The sequence below is a fragment of the Camelina sativa genome, chromosome 6, assembly GCF_030686135.1.
Source record: "Camelina sativa cultivar CO46 ecotype springtype chromosome 6, ASM3068613v1".
Taxonomy (NCBI): Eukaryota; Viridiplantae; Streptophyta; class Magnoliopsida; order Brassicales; family Brassicaceae; genus Camelina; species Camelina sativa.
In genome coordinates this window covers 1251633-1270027 of record NC_141885.1, presented here as the reverse complement: position 1 = coordinate 1270027, position 18395 = coordinate 1251633, and the positions used below count along the sequence as shown (strand labels likewise).

The following is an 18395-nucleotide window of genomic DNA, read 5'->3' as shown; positions in this document are numbered from 1 at the left end:
GAATGATGGATCACATCTTCTTGGTTGGATGAAGAACACCGTTAGTACCAATATGTATCCTCCAAACAAACAGTTATTCTTGACTTTGCTTGTTTGTGTTTGGAGGTTATTTCATTTTTGTACATAAGGCAAAAGTGGTCTAGTTTACCACCTATCTTTAGTCTCCCACATGGAATTCGAAGACAAGCTTTGTAAAAATAACAACCGGATGATATGGATGAATTACCATTAAGCTATTCAATTATAGTAAAATTTTATTGACATTTTAAATTAGCGTTTTTTTGTTTTGTTTTGTTCTTCAAAACCTTTTATGTTATAATTGTTTTTTTCTTGATACTATCCAATGTCCACTTAGTTAGTCATACAATTAGATATTATTAGTTGAAAGTACTAAACGGCTAGCATAGAAAATTAAGATATACCAAATCAAGGATAATATAAACATATTGGATAATTTCTTGAAAGTACTAAATGAATGTTCATGTCTTCAAAATAAATGTTCCAAAACCATAAAATGAACATTTATTTTCACATCAACGATCACAAAGCTGAATTCACAACAGATAATATAAACCAGAAACAAAACCGATGATTTCGAACCAAACCAAACCGGTATTTCAGTTCTGGAAACCCAGTCCCAAATCTCATGACGCTGGACGCCTGGACACCACGGCCAATCGAACTGGCGAAACCGATATAAATTATCTCGTGAACCACATTGGAAAGTTCGAATTTTGCTTCGATCAAAGGCCGGTTCGGTTTCTCCAAATACGCTAAACCAATGGTAACGGAGATGACTTTGTAATTGTTGTTTGTACTCAATCCAAACCTTGTTTGTACTCAATCCAAACCTTTTTTGTACCTATATCCACCATTCAACTTCAAATCCTTAAACAACCAACCGTTTCTTGTCATAACCCAATAACTGGATTTGACGGAAACCACCGACTCAACCGAATTAATATCCATTCCGACATGGTTATCGTTCATGTCACCGAGGTTCTTGTCCTGAAAGACATCAAAGATCAAACTCGACAGCAAATAGATGGTTCTTAGGATTACTGTTGCTGGTTTGGTTCACGAGGCTGAGATAATCTAAACCGGAATCGTCGTGTTGGTTAATAGCGGGTACGACGATGAACGCGAGGCCGTGGCGTAGACCAGGGTTTGTTTTATGAGTAATGGAGAAAGTAAAAGAGGTTCTGAAAGGGTAAAGAGATGTAGCGTTAGATTGGAATGGTGAAAAATGACTCGGCCGTGAGAGAAAGGGACGTTGTCTCGTGTGAATGCAATGGCTTCTGAGATATTCGGATCATACGCAGTCTCCGTGGAATGATAATAGATTGGTGCTGTTACCACCAAAAGAATTGAATTTGAAATTGTAAGCAGTTGAGAGGTTTTCTGTAGTTTTAGACTCAAAAAAAACACAAGTTTGCACTGAATGATCTACTTTATTAAGAGACTTCCAATGCCTTTTATAGCTAATACAAGTACTGAAGCAAAATAACTGAAACAGAACGTGAAACAGGGACACGACTTCAACTAAGCTAGAAAACCGCAAACAGAAACATACCAATTCAAACTAGTGAGACCAAGTCTCTTATTTCTAGACTCGTGCAAACAAGACTCAATAAAACTTCAAATAACTCAACAATCCCTCCCTTGAACTGAACCTTCTCAAGCGATCAGTTCACAATGCCCATTCCAAACGCTACTCAGATCCACTGAAAAGTCGCCAAATTCAAAGGCTTTGTCATGGTATCAGCTAGCTGCTCCTTCGTATCACAATGAACAAGCTTGATGACTCCCTCCTTGGTTAATTTCCTGAGAAAATGATAACGAACCCTGATGTGCTTGGCTCTCCCCTGCATAACTGCATTCTTAGACAACTTAATGGTGGAGGTATTATCACATAGCAACACCATTTCACTATCCTGCTCGAAACCAATCTCCTTAATAATTCTTTCCATCCAAACAGCTTGACAAGCACAGTTTGCTGCTGCAACATACTCTGCCTCAGTGGAAGACATAGTCACAATAGGTTGCTTTCGAGAAGACCAGGCAACAGCTCCTCCACTCATCAAAAATATGTATCCTGAAGTACTTCTGCTATCCTCTGCATCTCTCGCGTAATCACTGTCAGTGTACCCAATAAAACCTGTGAATCCTTCCCTCTTGTACCAAATCCCGTACTCCACTGTACCAATCAGATAACGCATGATTCTCTTCACAACAGCAAAATGAAGTTGAGTAGGACTTGCCATGAATCGACTGATGAGACTCACTACGTACATCAGATCAGGCCTTGTTGCAGTTAAATACATCAAACTTCCCACCATCTGTTTGTACAAAGTCGAATCAACACCTTTTCCACCTAAGTCACGACCAATCTTCTGACCAGGAACTATTGGAATGCTAACCGGATTATAGTTCTGCATCCCAAACCTCTCTATCACTTCTGCAACATATTTCCTATGGCAGATGAAGATACCATCATCCTTCTGTATCACTTCAATGCCCAGAAAATATCTCATCTTCCCCAAATCGGTCATATCAAACTCTTTCTTCATCGATTGCTTGAACTCAACTAGCAGCTCTTCATCATCCCCAGTGAACAGCAAATCATCAACATAAATGCTAACAATCAGAATTTTACCTTTCTTGCGTTTAACAAAAGGCTCTGTTCACTAGAGCTGCTCTCGAAGCCTTCTTTGATAAAATATGCTTCAATACGACTGAACCAAGCTCTTGGTGCTTGTTTCAGTCCGTAAAGAGCTTTGTGCAGCTTGTAGACCATATGCTTCTTCCCAGTTACTTCGTATCTTTGAGGCTGCTGCACAAAAACATCTTCAAGTAGTTCACCATGTAAGAAAGCCGATTTTACATCCAACTGATATATTCCCCAACCTCGTTGTGCTGCCAAAGCGATGATCATTCTTACTGTGTCCATTCTTGCCACTTGTGCAAACACCTTCATGTAATCAATATCATACTCTTGAGCATAGCCTTTCACCACAAGACGAGCTTTGAACTTGTCGACCTCCCCTAGCTCATTTAGTTTGGTCTTGTAGATCCACTTCACACCAATGGCTTTGCATCCGTCTAGAAGCACCACCAAAGACCAAGTGTGATTTCTCTTGATTGAGCTTATTTCTGCATCCATTGCTTCTTTCCATCTTACATATTGAACAGCCTCCTGAAAGGTTGTAGGATCTGAAATAACCAAATAAGCCAGAGTTTCAGACTCTACTCTTGCCATGTTTACCTCTTCTTCTGTATCCGAGAGCTCTTCCCCAGAGGTGTAATCAGCAGCCCAAGCTGGTGGTCTTCTTGTTCTTCCCACTGTTGATGTTGTGGCTTCTGGTTGAGAAAGATTGGGAACCTCATTCTGATTCTGATCTCCCTCTTCATCTCCTTATACTTCTTCTGACTCTACCTCTTCCTCTTCGTTTTCATTTTCATCACACTCATAATCTTCTTCCCACTCAAGCTCCATGTTCTGTTCGGCAGAGTAACTGACATCCCAATCCCACTTCTTTTCTTCCTCAAAGATCACATCCCTGCTGATGTGAGCTTTCTTTTCTACTGGATCAAACAACTTCCAAGCTTTTGATTCGCTGTTGTAGCCTACCATGACGCATTTGACACTCTTAAAGTGCTCAACAGACGGCTTGTTTCCACTCCATGCTTCTTCCGGTGTCATGTCTTTCACGATCGTTGTGGGAGATCGATTCAGAACATGATTTGCCCATTGGACTGCATATGGCCAGAAGCTCTTTGGTAGCTCCTTTTCTGACATAATAGCTCTCACCATATTCATAATGGTTCGGTTTTTGCACTCAACAATGCCGTTTTTCTGTGGAGTGTAAGCAGTGGTCAGCTGTCTCTTGATTCCATGCTCCTTGCAATACTCATTGAACTCCACAGAGTTGTACTCACCTCCTCTATCTGTTCTCAAACACTTAATAAAACTGCCAGATTGCTTCTCCACAAATGCCTTAAACAACTTGAATTGATGAAAAGCCTCGGATTTCTCTCGCACAAAATATATCCAAGTTTTGCGTGAAAAATCATCAATGAAGCTTATTAAGTACCTCTTCAGTGTGTTGGATGGTGGAGTGATCGGACCACACAAGTCAGAGTGAATAAGTTGTAGCTTCTCGGTTGATGTCCATTTGCTCTGTTTTGGAAAGGTGACACGATGCTGTTTTCCTTTTAACACACGCTTCACAAGTGACCTTCATATGCCCAATGCTTGGTAACCCAGTGACCATCTCCTTACTGTTTAACGTGAGGATCCCCTTGTAGCTGAGATGTCCGTAACGATGATGCCACAACTCTACTTTGTCAGAAGTATCAACTTGAAGACACCGTTCCTCCGTTGATGTACCATTTTTATCACCAAGCAACACAATCATCCGATTTGTGCTCATGACTGATTCTACAATTTTTCCTCTTGTGGGGTGAAATATGATGCAGGTCTTCTTATCTCCTCCTTTGAACAGCACATCTAGCCCCTTTTCTTGCAGTTGGCCAACACTTAGCAGGTTGTTTTTCAGCTCAAGAACATAGTAAACATCATTCAACACATAGCTTATCCCCTTAAGTGTGATTTTTACTGCACCCTTCCCACTAACCTGCAGTTTGTGGTTGTCTCCAAGCTTGACATTGTGAGAGAAAGCAATGTCCAAGCTGCAGAACATGGCTCGATCTCCACACATGTGGTTTGAACACCCCGAGTCGACAAACCAGACATCACCTCTTTGTTTTTCTTGAAGCTCCACATATGCCATCAACATGACTACCTCATCTTCTTCCAGTTCTGCAAAGTGAGCTGCATTACCTCCATTTGGACACTCAAATTGAAAATGTCCCAATTTGTGACATTGATAGCATTCGATCACTGCTTTGTTGAATGGACGTCCTCTGCCCCTACCACGTCCTCTGTACGAACCACCACCTCTTCCTCGTACATTGACGTTGAGTGCTTGATCTTCCTCTTCATAAGCACTCTTCTTAAACTTCTTTTGATGCACAGATAAAGAACTTTGCAGTTCATCAATGGTGAGCTTCCTTGTGTCTTTGGATTCTTCAATTGACACCACCACATATGTGAATTTGTCGGTCAGGGTACGAAGAATCTTCTCAACGATCTTCGAGTCTGACATCTCTTCACCATTGCTCCTCATCTTGTTTGAGACCGCCATGACCCTTCCAAAGTAGTCATCAATGCTCTCATTCGACTTCATAGCTAGCACCTCAAACTATCTCCTTAACGTTTGGAGCAGAGATCTCTTCACTCTTTCATTGCCTCCAAACTTCCTCTTCATCGAATCCCAAACGATCTTAGATGTTTTTCGATCCAGGATCTACTCAAACACCACCCGATCTAAGGCCTGAAACAGATAATGTTTCACCTGATGATCTTTCATCTTGAGATCTTCGAGTTGTTTCTGCTGCGCTGCAGTCACCTCGGCTCCCTCCTCTGCTTCACTATAACCCTCTTCTACGAGACTCCATAACCCTTTTGCTCGCAGGAGATTCTACATCAATTCACTCCAGTGGTCGTAATGACCATCAAAGTGAGGAATTTTGGTAAGTGTCTTATCCTCACTCATCTCTCTCTCTCTCTCTCTCTCTCTCTCTCTCTCTCTCTCTTTCGATCACTTGATTTGTGTTTTGCTCTGATACCAAATGTAGTTTTAGACTCAAAGAAAACACAAGTTTGCACTGAATGATCTACTTTATTAAGAGACTTCCAATGCCTTTTATAGCTAATACAAATACTGAAGCAAAATAACTGAAACATAATGTGAAATAGGGACACGACTTCAACTAAACTAGAAAACCGCAAATAGAAACAGATCAATTCAAACTAGTGAGACCAAGTCTCTTATTTCTAGACTCGTGCAAACAAGACTCAATAAAACTTCAAATAACTCAACATTTTCATGGTCTAACGGGATATTACCGCAGGTTTCAGGTTTATCAAAAAAACAGTGGTGGTGGACTGAGGTGAAGAAAGATTAGCTATGAACAAAGTGGTGAAAACAGAGCATTTGGTTCTTCATTTTTTTGCTCTGTTTTTTTTTTTTTTCGGAATTTGGGAAGTGAAAAGAAACAAAAAATTGAATTTTTGTATCCACTATAATTGAATGAAAGCATGGATGACCAAAAGAAAAAAGTACATCCATAAAGAAAAAAAAGACTAGTATGATGAGGTTGGTCCATCGCTTTCCATAACGCTATTCGCTCATTCATATATAATCTAATCTTAACATATTTCATTTAGTTATACCAAAACTAATTTTTAATGATTTTTTTAGTATACTAAGTGAATTTTGTATTTGTTAATTGCTAACAGTTAATTTCTATTTTCAATATCTCTAAATGCAGGGAGCTTCTTAACATTAAAATAATAAAAATTAATCAATAAAAAGGAAAGAGAGTGAGGAGAGGTTATTTGTTAATATTTAAGAACCCCCATATGCCACTTATCTTAACATAATTGATTCAATTTTATTCATCACTTAAAATTTAGATAAATAAGAAAATTAAACTCAAATAAATTATATTGCCATTGGAGATGCTCTAATTCTCTATAATTACAGTTGAATTTTAAATTATAATTATAGTGCAATGAAATCTTAGCTTGATTGATATCTTTATACTTTTTATAAATTAATATTTTATACTCTTTTTAAAATATTTTTTATAAAATTATGCTATATTATGATTTTTACCTTTAATTATGGTATATATATATATAATTCATCATGTTTTGCCCACCCCTCCTAGTCTCCAAATATTACGAATATACCTCTGTTTATATTTGAGAAACTAGTTTGATATCGTATACAATAGTTAGTTTAATAGTATTCAAGTTATAGGTTCGAATTCTTTAAACAAACGATTCAAGTCATGTCTTATCCTCTATATGCAATGCATAACCAAATATTGACCCTTAATTGAGTATAAATTTAGGATAAACATACAAGAATAAATATTCCTAAGAAAGACTTTACCACTCTTTAATTAACTATGCAAAAAACCATGAAGCAGAATTCAAGATGGTATCATCCAAAGAAAAGAATGATCAAAAGAAAATTGGACAACCAACCAAAATGCAAGAAGTATGTTCTTCTTTTTTTTTGAATTTCGCTACACAGTAACGAAGACAAGAAGATGAAGATTGTGATGCTAGTACAAGAACTATGTTCACTAGACATATTTTATTAATCTAACAAACTCTTATAATGTTCTAGAATAGTAAGAAACAGGGAAGTGATTAAGAAAGCATAAATCCATTTAGTAGACATGATAACTACAGAATTGTATTATTAAACAAAAAAATAACTAACAGAGAAATCAAACTAAGATTCGTTGCACTTTCTAAATGGATACACTAGTGATTCAATGGAGTTCTACGCTCCATCAAGTTGTAAGATTAAGTGACTGAAGATAGACACTAGTGCCATAACACAAATATTTACAATTTGTATTGTAAGAAAATCAAGCAATGAGTATACTTGGTAGAATGCTAGGACAATAATCATCAGTCTTTGATGCACAATTCGAGAATGTTATTTTGTATGTTTGAGCCAATCACCAAGAGTTTTAGAGCATGACGCAAAGACAAAATACATTCATAAAGCAAGAGATCTTATGCTACATACATGCACCAAAGGAAAGATAATAAGTATAAAATATCATTTCATATGTTTGGACGACATTGATGATGGACTCTTACTTGGGGTATAATTTAGGATAAACATACAAGAATACATATTTCCCAAAATAGTTAAGTCAATTTACCACAGTAAATATTCAGAGAATCAAAAGGCAAAAGTCAAAGAAGTATCATCCAAAGACAATCTGACAACAAACCAAAATGCAACACAATGGAAAAAATTACAAAGGACACTGGTAGTTGACAGACCCAAAATTGAAATTCAAAAGTGTCTATTTCAAACAAACAAACAATATGAAATATTCCTTTCTTAAAAGATTACAAATAGAATTAAAAATGAAATACAAGATTTATATACATTGATAGTAGCGTCGTTTCATAAAAACGTAATAGAACATGACTCTAACAGTCTTATACAATGTTCTATAATACTAAGTTACTAACTCATTGCACACCGAAACAAAGTTCTTCTACTTTGCCGAATGACAAACAAAAAAAACTCGAATTTGAAGCATATATATAGCAACTAGAAGAACTTTAAGTCTAACAACAACTAATATAGCAAACCGAAACAAACAAAATATTAGACATAGAATACAATTAGTCAACCTAAAGAGCAGAGAATATCATATCAGTTCTTCCACATGCCAACTATGCCGATGATAAAAGTGTACTAAATTCTGATTTTGACATCAGTCATAGAATAGTGTTATTAAAAGAAGAAAACATGGTAGGAAAATCAAGAAAGATCCATTTCACATTCTAGTAATTCAATAGATTTCAAGCTCCAGCAACTCAATAAGACTAGAATTAGACTCTAATACCATAAGAGAGATATTTTCAATCATTTTATATAGTAAAGACTCAAGAAACATATACAATATGTAGAATTTAAAACCGTAATCATCAGATAATGATGCAGATTACCAAGATATCATCCAACAAGGGTTTAGAGGATAGCGCAAAACATAAACATTTGAGATTCAAGACAACTTCTACAACATACATTTCATAGAATGAGAAACCTTATATTACATAGAAGCACCAAAACAAAGATAGTAAGTATTTTATACACAATGTAATGTTTCAAAATAAAATCTACCTTTTTATCGTAGACAACAGAAAATACTACCATTATACACAAACGATGCAAAAGTCATTCAAACCAGTCGAATAATCACCAAGGGTTTTAACTTTTAACCATAACTCAAGCGACTAAAAGGGAGAACCTATGATACTTACAAGCACCAAAAACAGTGATAAGCATATAGCTGAACAAATTAAAATTGTATCATAATTACAAACAAGTTTGAAGTATATACCTGTTATGCTGTTCAAGAAGTCTGCTACACTTGAAATCTCCTCAACGCCTTCAGAAGCACATAACCTGCAGAAATTAAAATTGGTTAGTCTTCATTTAGTTAAATGCTTGATACTTACCTCATTTCTCGAAGCTATTGATCGTTGATCGTCATTTCTATCAAAGAATGAGAAACCTCTTTGTTTTAGGCTCAACTTTTTTTTTTGAAGCCTTCGTGGGTCGTTTTTACCTTCCAACAAGTCTTAACCACTCCAATGTCTCTGTCACATATTTTTGTCTTATTTCTTTAAGCCGTTGGTAACCGCTCCACAGTCTTTTAACTTCTTTAAGCCGTTGGTCTATTAGTTCTAGGTTCAGCCTTTCTCGTAACCTCTTTCTCTTACGGTGCTGGTCGTTTTTACCATCCAACAAACCACTCCATGGTCTCTGTCACATATCTTTGTCTTATTTCTTTAAGCCGTTGGTAACTGCTGCTTAGTCTTTTAACTTCTTTAAGCCGTTGGTAACCGCTTTTTAACTTCTGTAAGCCGTTGGTCTATTACTTTTAGGTTCAGCCTTTATCGTAACCTCTTTCTCTTACGGTGCTGGTCGTTTTTACCATCCAACAAACCACTCCATAGTCTCTGTCACATATCTTTGTCTTCTTTCTTAAGCCGTTGGTAACCGCTCCATATTCTTATAACTTCTTTTACCCGTGGGTCTATTAGTTTTAGGTTCAGCCTTAATCTTCACCTCTTTCTCTTAGGAGCTGGTCGTTTTTACCATCCAACAGGTCTTACTTCAGTGTTGGTCGTTTTTACCATCCAACAGGTCTTACTCAAGTGTTGGTCGTTTTTACCATCCAACAAGTCTTTGTCACATATCTTTGTCAAATCTTTTCTAAGTCGTTGGTTCACTCCATAGTCTTATAACTTCTTTAAGCCGTTGGTCTATTAGTATTAGGTTCATCCTTTATCTTAATCTCTTTCTCTTAATGTGCTGGTCGTTTTTACCATCCAACAAGTCTTAATCACTCCATTGTCTTTGTCAAAGATCTTTGCCTCTTATTTCTTTAAGCCGTTGGTCTATTAGTTTCTTTCTATGTCTTATTTCTTTGTCAAGTACTGTTGTCTTTATGCCTCATATTTTAAGCCGGTGGTCTGATTCCATCAAACAAAAGGTTGGTCGTTTATACCATCCAACCCAAAGTCTGTGACTTCTTTCTATGTCTTAAGTCAGGGGTAGTCAAATTGTGAACTCTTTCTTTTAATTTTCCCCCTTTATACACAGTCTCTGTCTTATAGACTTCTTTAAGCCAGTGGTCTGATTCCATCAAACAAAAGGTTGGTCTTTTATACCATCCAACCCAAAGTCTGTGACTTCTTTCTATGTCTTTAAGTCAGGGGTAGTCAAATTGTGACCTCTTTCTTTCCTTTTTTCCCCTTTATACAGCCTCTGTCTTAGATAGACTTCTTAAGTCGTTGGTCATTCCCCCATCAAACAAGGGGTTGGTCGTTTTTACCATCCAACCCTAAGTCTATGACTTCTTTCAATGTCTTAAGTCGGGGGTTGTCAAATTGTGACCTCTTTTTTTCCTTGTTCCCCTTTATCTAGTCTTTGTCTTATAGACTTCTTAAGCCATTGGTCATTCCAATCCAACAAATCGAAACCGATCTTTTTCCATCTCCCAATATGCATGCACTACCCATCCATCCAATAGATCTTCGGGACAATGTCCCCAAAAAGAATCAGACAGAGCACCATTAGATTAGTGTCTGCCCATGAATCTTTTTGGGTTTTAAAAAACAAAACAAAAAACCATCCAAAAACAAAAACCAACAAGCTCCGTAGAACAATTACAAGAGGCTTTGAAAAACAGATGACTTGGATATATATATATAAAATCCAATCCAAGACTGATGTCATCAATTGCAAAACAAAATCATAGACGAGAACTGATCGATTGTAAAAGTTTGTTTTCTTGTTCGATTTCATACTCAAAAACTGAAAAGCAAAACCAAAACCAAAATCAAAATCAGGAAAAACAAGCCATATAGATATCTCGACGACATGTTTCAAGCGGATACAAGCTTCTTCGAAACCCTAAACAAACAAATAAAACAAAATCACGATTTCAAGCGGACTATTAGAAAACTTGAAATCGAAAAACAAAATCGCGAAAGATAAGGAAGGAATCTAACCAAAATTATCATTAAAACCCAGACGATGATGGTAGCAGATTCATGCCAAATCAAGCATACTCCAAGTACAATTTCAATGGCGGAGACATGCTTCTTCGAAACCCTAAACAAAAAAAGTATATACGAACTATCAGAAAACTTAGATATCAAAAGAAGAAACAAATCGCAAAAGATTAGTGAGAAATCTAACCAAAATCATCATCAAAACGCATACGATGGTAGAGATTCACACCAAATCAAGAAACCTCGAAATTATGTTCAAACCCTAGATCGATTAGTAAAAGATAAAGATCGATTACACCAACTTATAAATCCTAAAACCAAATTCATGATTTACAGAAATTGAAAGAAACTTACTAATCTTCTAAACAAATCTATGATTGATAGAGAGAATGCTAAAAGAAAGAGCGAGAAAAATTTGAGAATCTGAAGAATTGTGAATTTTTTTTCTCTTTTCCGTCTTCACAACAGACGCGTTTATATTTTATTAATACAGAATTGACCGTTGTTGATCCGCTATATACTCTAATCTAACGGTCCTGCATCTTAGGCGGTTTATGTTAAGCCTAACAGAGTTAAAGATAGGAGCCCAATACAGCCCATTAATTCAAATTTTAAAAACTCGTATTCGTATAGTATCTAAATAAATAGAGCATCCTCAACGGCAAAATTCTAGTGTAAGGTTCTAAAAATTAAAATAATTAATATTTTAATAATAAAATAAAGTATTAAAATAAAGTTAACCACTAATAATGAAAGATATGTAAACAAAGTTTCTAATACATGTTGAAAAAGTTTCTAAAATACTGTATCAAATTTAATTTAAGATACAATTTTAGTTCTCTTTCATGCTTTTCTATTTTTTTTTTTATATTTTTTTTTTTGGTATTCAGAAACTTTTTTAACCTCTTGAAAGTACATGTCACGTTAGGCCATAATAACTAAGGGCATTTATAAGCTTCGATTATCACTAGCTAGATTGATGGATCATGAGATTCTCGTACTCGATCCAAGCCTTGCATTCATTATCACTTAGCTTCAATGTCTTGAACACCCACCAGTTTTTTCCTCCGGTTCTTGATTGAATACAATAACCGGCTTTCTTGGAAACCGTCGAGTTAGCCGAATTAATAATGTTGATAGTGGGTATCGTTAATGTGGGACGCCAAGAGATGCATCTTTAAAGACGTCGATCGAACTCGACCGCAAAGAGATGGTTATTTGGGATTACCGTTGTTAAAGCGGTTCACAAGACTTAGGTAGCCTAAACCGGAAACTGTGTCGTTTTTATTGTGGGGGGGGGGGGGGGGGGGCGACGATAAAGGCGAGGCCATGACCGGAATTAGGATTTTTCTTGGGAGAAGTAATGGCGAAATTGAAAGAAGTTTTTGAAAGAGTAGACGTAAGAAGAAGAAGCACTACCTCCTGACTTGCTCATACCATCGATGGGGATAAAACGCAGCGTCGAATCTAGCGGCGGAGGCGGAGGCGGAGGCGGAGGCGGAGGCGGAGGCGGAGGAGAGATAGTTTCTGAGTCGTCGTCTCCGTTCGATTCCTTGCCGGAGGACTGCATTTCCAGCCTAATCTCCTTCACAAGTCCACAAGATGCGTGCGTCGCTGCTACGGTTTCGAAAACCTTTGCATCGGCGGCCAAGTCAGATATTGTATGGGAGAAGTTTATTCCGCCGGATTATTCCTCTCTGATTCCTCCATCGCGAGTTTTCTCATCGAAGAAGGAACTCTATTTCTCTCTCTGTAACGATCCTCTTCTGATCGACAATGGCATAAAGGTATTTGAGTATATAATTCATCAATTTTGCGCTTTTTTTTTATAGGATTTGAGGATTTGAAAATGTCTCTCGCCTTTGAATTGCTATTTTTGGTTGTCAATAGGAATGTGATCACAAGCTTCTTTGAGAATGTTTCTTCCATATGGTGCTGATACTGAATCTCTCTGATTGTTTGGGTATATAAAAGATGATATGGTTAGAGAAAGAGAGTGGGAAGAGGTGTATCATGTTATCAGCCATGAACCTCTCAATCATATGTGGAGATACTCCTCAATATTGGCAATGGTACTCTTATTCTTTGAGATACAGCTTGGTGAATTCTTTAATGAAGGAGGAGGATTAATGAATAGTGATGAAATTGAGATGATTGTTTTAGAGACTGCGCTGCTCAATTGGAAGTCTGGCTTGATCATTCAAGGAATTGAAATCCGACCTGCAATAAAGTCTTCCAAAGTGATTTGAGCGAAACACTCCGATCAACCGCTCATCTGTTGGTTTTATTGTCAGTCAACTGGTGGAGTGAAGAGGTACATTTCAGTTGAGTTTGTCGTAATGATTTAGTTCAATTTAGAGTTTATGTGGTGAACAAGAACAAACAACTTACTTTTTTTTTTTTTGACAACACAAACAACTTACTTTGCATACTTAATTAAGCTTAATTAATTAATTAAAAAATAAAAAAACGCTGACAGATCAAATACAAAAAATCTAGAAAAGTAAAAAATATATATATTTTCTCTCTCTAATAAATTATGGACGAAAATTACTAAATATATATATTTTTTAATATAAACCAATCAGAATTTCAAAAACTAAGTTTTTATATCCAAGTACACAATATAATTATTTTTAATAACTAAATTTCAAAGGTTTTGTTAAGATTTCAAATTATGATTCTCCTATCATCTTTATTTTCTTTTATTTACAATTTTTTTGGAATTTTCATATAATACTTATGATTAATAAAATGGAGAATTTTTTCTGCATATGTTGTGATTTGAATTTTTTAAAACGAATATATATTACTCAATTTATAAAAAATGTGTGTTTTAATTTCTACATTGGAGGATTAGTAAAACTAAAATTTATATAAATGATAAATTAATAATTTTTATTTGTTCACAATTATAATATTAAAATTACTACTTCATATTTCACAAAATAATGATGCAAATACAACAAACAATCAATATAAAACTGTAATATATGTCAAAAATAAAATACTATAATATTCTAAAATAATTAGTATTCATAAAGACTAATAGATTTATAGAACAATTAAAAATAAATATTATCTCAAACAAAATAATTTTTTAAAAAAATATAACAATAATTTTTATTATTATATTAAAATATTAATCTGTCCTTAAAACACGGGATATCTCCAAGCATCTATGTAAATCGGTTTCATGCTGTGGACGAGCGGTTGGATGATTTGGTTTATGTTTTTGTGTTGTCTAGCTTTTCTTGTTTGTGGTTGTTTTTTCTTTCTCCTCTCTCTCTTTTTCTTTAATTGGGCTTCTCTAGTGTATAAAGGCCCATTTGAGACTATGACCAGAAAAGCAAAAAACGAAGGAGTGTGAAGTGGACGGGTGCAACGAAGGGTCATTCTCGTAGACGCTTTAAAAACGAAGTGTGAGTTAAAAAAAAACTCTCATCCCCGACTCGACGGAGACAGACAGCAACGATGATACAGTTAAGGAAACTGTTGGAGAAAAATCCAAGTGAAAGTAGCGGAAGATGTAAGATTGATTCTGGTTCTTCTTCTTCTTCTTCTTCTTCTCCTTTCAATTGGTTGCCTGAGGAATGCATTTCAAGCATAATCTCCTTCACAAGTCCTGAAGACGCCTGCGTCAGTGCTGTGGTTTCTAAAATCTTTAAATCGGCGGTGAAATCAGATATCATATGGGAGAAGTTTATCTCAGAAGATTATAAATCTCTGATTCCTCCGTCGCGAGTCTTCTCGTCCAAGAAAGAACTCTATTTCTCCCTCTGCCACGATCCTCTCCTAATTGAAGATGGCAAAAAGGTAAATAACCTAAATTCAAATTGGTATGTAGAGTTACTGAGTTCTGTTTGAGACTTAATACTAATTCTCTCCAGTGCCGGCCCAACATTAAGGAGGGCCATATCCAAAATTTAAAAAATGTGTCTTTTTCACTTATGACAAAAGTTTATAGGTTTTCTATAAAAGGTCACCACTTGATATTTTAAATTCTTTTACATATCCTACAAATGAAAAAGATCTTTTAGTAAATAAAAAAAAACTTTATACACATTCTTAAAAAAAAGGCCTTTTGTTTAACAAATTTTTAAATGAAAGAGGTTTTTAAAATTTTGGACCCAAATCTTATGGGCCAGACCTGAATCTCTCTCATAATTTTTAATTTATTTTGTCTAAAACCGAAGAGCATATGGTTAGAGAAAGCGAATGGGAAGAGGTGTACCATGTTATCTCCGATGAACTTCTTAAGCATACATAGTGATACTCCTCCGCACCTCCACTGGTTTCCAAGTCATGAAGCTAGGTGATTAAGTACCCATTTTTTTCATTATCTTTTCTAATGATCCGATCATGTTGAACATATCGCTGTATAACGTTGCCCCTATGTGCAGATTTGAATTGGTAGCGGAGGTTCCCCAAACATACAAGTTCGAGTTTCGTTGCAGAATGAATACTTGTGTCCTTTCTTCAAGAACACGTTACTCGGTCAACATTGTGTTCAAGAAAGGGTTTGAGTGTTTTGGCTTTAAGAATGTGGCTATGAAGGCTGAAGTTTGGCTGGTGGGAGATGAAGCCTATAAAAGATTAGTATGCTTTGATATGTCTACTGGTGGGCGGAAGGACACGGTGAAACCCGTGGCGAGAGAAGATGGGTGGATGGAGGTAGAGATTGGGGAATTTTTCAATGAAGGAGGGTTGTATGGTGATGAAATTGTTGAGACGAGTATTTTTGAAGGTACTAAAGCCCGCAAACGTGGTTTGATCATTCAAGGAATTGAAATTCGTCCTTCGAAAATTCTCCCTGAGAGAAAACGCATTGCTATATCTATTTAGAGAAAAAAAAAATTGGCGGTTTTTTTTTTTTTTTTTTTTTTTAAGTGAAAAGCTTCTGGAAAAGATGAATAACATATTATCGTTGCAATCGTAAACCTGATACTCTAATACAATTTATTATCCTCATTTTGGGAAATGAGATACGATTTCATAATTTAAATTTTTCCTAATATCACTGTTAACTCATTTATTAAGCAATATATATATATATATATATATATATATATAACTCATTTCATGAACGTTATTAAAGTAACTTGTAAGAAAAGTTAACTACCTCCGAAAATTCAAATACACTAAATGGTTAACAAACTGGATTATATTTCCCGGATTCGTGAAGGTTGGTTCCATAGCAGCCGACGCTCGCCTGGTGAAACCATATGGTCGATCGTATCAGCTCGTATGGCAATTTATGTGATGAAATGTCATGTCACGTAGTTTAAAATACCGGTAGAGAGGGAAGGTAGGTGGATTCGTGGATGTACGTGTAATTGTCATGAAGATACCTAAACGTGTTTCGGAATCTTCTCAGAAATTTTAATTAAAAAATATTCTCTTTTTGCAAATTTTTATTTTTCTAATTAACGTTACGTAGTCAAAACTATATTATTAAAAAAGGGCATTTTCTTGTCACCAATACACGGTTAACGCTTACTTTACTTGACTATTTATAATTTGTGTTTGTTTGTTAAAAATTTTACAACCCATAAAAAAAAAAAATCAAATTCAAGATATCCTGAGAGACTAGAATGACCAAAACAAGATGCGTGCATCAGCATTTTTGGAAACTTGTACAACATCTTAAGAAGACTCTTAGGTTCAAAGCTTCCGACAAAAGTCACAGCGTTACTGAGTCGTTGTCTTTGGATGATTTACCGGAAGAATGTATCTCAATCATAATCTCTTTCACAAGTCCACGAGATGCGTACGTCTTTGCTTCTGTTTCGAAGACCTTTGCATCCGCTATCCAATCCGATATCGTCTGGGAGAAGTTTATTCCATCGGAGTATAAATCTTTGATTCCTCAATCGCGAGATTTCTTATCCAAGAAAGAGCTCTACTTTGCTCTTTGCCACGAATCTGTTCTAATCGACGATGGCAAAAAGGTATAATATCTATTAATAATATTAAAACTTTGTATTATAAAAACAACGATGTGATTAAAAATTTAACTATGAAAATTTCTGCTTTGAATTTTTTTTGATCATTTGGGAATTTTTTTTCCTTCCAAAACTTAAAAGATCTTATGGATAGAAAGAGAGACTGCAAAGAGATGTATCATGTTATCTGCGATGAACCTTTCAATCACGTGGGGTGATTCTCCTCAGAGTTGGCGATGGGTACCAGATCCCCAAGCTAGGTACCATTTTTTATTATTTAAAGATTAATTCGGTTTCAATGATGATGATATCTTTACGTTAATACGTCGTACAGGTTTGAAACAGTAGCAGAGCTACTTGAAGTATGTTTGTTTGAGATTCGTGGAAGAATAAATACTCGTGTCCTATCTCCAAGAACTCGTTACTCCGTTTACATTGTGTTCATGAAAGTGAATATATGTTACGGCTTTGAGAATGTAGCCGTGGAAGTTGTAGTTGGAGTGGTGGGGAAGGATTTAGAAGAATCTTGTAGAAGGTATGTATGTTTTGATGAGGCTAGGGATGAGCAGTTTCGAAGGAGAGACAGGGGAAAGAACCTAGTGAAACCAGAGAGGAGAAATGATGGGTGGATGGAGATAAATCTTGGGGAATTTTTCAATGAAGGAGGATTATCGAAGTACGATGAAATTGAGGTGGTTGCTTTAGAGAATAAGCAACGTCATTGGAAACGTGGCTTGATCATTCGAGGAATTGAAATCCGTCCTGCGAAGGTCCGGTAGTGAAATGCCAAGAATGATGGTTTTTACCCTATCAACCTCTCATCTATTGGTAAATTATTGTTAATTGGTAATGCGCATGGAGTGATAAAGGCAACTCTAATAACAAAAACGTGTTTTCAGTTATGTGTGGTATAAGCTAAGTTCACCCTTTGTTCATATAGTGGAGGATGTGGCGCCTTGTAAGTAAGTTATAACCTTTGTTGATCTCATTATATGGGTTGTTAGAAGATTTCCACTTTCCAGAGACCAAAAACAAACATTAAACAGAGAGGTTGCAAAAGGTGCACATCGATGCAAATAAGGGTAGTTTCCGAGATGTGTGTGGTTGACTCAAACGAGTCGTTTCTTTTTGAATATTTAGCGGCAAAAACACGGTTTTGACTCAAAAGGCAGAGTTCAAAAATTATTAATGTGGAAAACTATTTTAAAATAATTTTAGGCCTTAAATTATTATTATTCTTAATTGAAATGAGAATT

At 35.9% G+C, this 18395-nt stretch overlaps 2 protein-coding genes, 1 long non-coding RNA gene and 1 pseudogene across 3 annotated transcripts; 3 read left to right on the top strand and 1 right to left on the bottom strand.

Moving 5' to 3' along the window:
* Positions 1-8683: 8683 nt before the first annotated feature.
* Positions 8684-11667, bottom strand: LOC147942110 (uncharacterized). The gene is made up of 6 exons (XR_015560236.1): positions 11549-11667; positions 11382-11456; positions 11192-11294; positions 9241-11093; positions 9013-9077; positions 8684-8927 (listed from the first exon to the last, which is right to left on the bottom strand). It is a non-coding gene; the product is annotated as an uncharacterized LOC147942110 (long non-coding RNA).
* Positions 11668-12514: 847 nt separating this feature from the next.
* LOC109133481 (F-box protein PP2-B3-like) lies at positions 12515-13587 on the top strand (annotated as a pseudogene).
* A 942-nt stretch (positions 13588-14529) lies between these two features.
* LOC104790017 (F-box protein PP2-B10-like) lies at positions 14530-16175 on the top strand. Its single transcript, XM_019246715.2, has 3 exons — positions 14530-15010; positions 15391-15509; positions 15598-16175. Exons 1-3 carry the CDS (start codon positions 14669-14671, stop codon positions 16037-16039), a joined length of 903 nt encoding a protein of 300 aa, XP_019102260.1. The 5' UTR covers positions 14530-14668; the 3' UTR covers positions 16040-16175.
* Positions 16176-16738: 563 nt separating this feature from the next.
* On the top strand, positions 16739-18147 carry LOC104790016 (putative F-box protein PP2-B8). Its single transcript, XM_010515703.2, has 3 exons — positions 16739-17145; positions 17281-17399; positions 17474-18147. Exons 1-3 carry the CDS (start codon positions 16789-16791, stop codon positions 17916-17918), a joined length of 921 nt encoding a protein of 306 aa, XP_010514005.1. The 5' UTR covers positions 16739-16788; the 3' UTR covers positions 17919-18147.
* The last annotated feature ends 248 nt before the right edge of the window (positions 18148-18395 follow it).

Bases quoted from the DNA above. Each gene is read 5' to 3' on its own strand.
- LOC104790017 (XM_019246715.2), top strand. From the start codon at position 14,669: ATGATACAGTTAAGGAAACTGTTGGAGAAAAATCCAAGTGAAAGTAGC. The intron at 15,011-15,390 runs GTAAATAACCTA...CTAAAACCGAAG, and splicing joins TAATTGAAGATGGCAAAAAG to AGCATATGGTTAGAGAAAGC. The intron at 15,510-15,597 runs GTGATTAAGTAC...CCCTATGTGCAG, and splicing joins TTTCCAAGTCATGAAGCTAG to ATTTGAATTGGTAGCGGAGG.
- LOC104790016 (XM_010515703.2), top strand. From the start codon at position 16,789: ATGACCAAAACAAGATGCGTGCATCAGCATTTTTGGAAACTTGTACAA. The intron at 17,146-17,280 runs GTATAATATCTA...AAAACTTAAAAG, and splicing joins TAATCGACGATGGCAAAAAG to ATCTTATGGATAGAAAGAGA. The intron at 17,400-17,473 runs GTACCATTTTTT...TACGTCGTACAG, and splicing joins GTACCAGATCCCCAAGCTAG to GTTTGAAACAGTAGCAGAGC.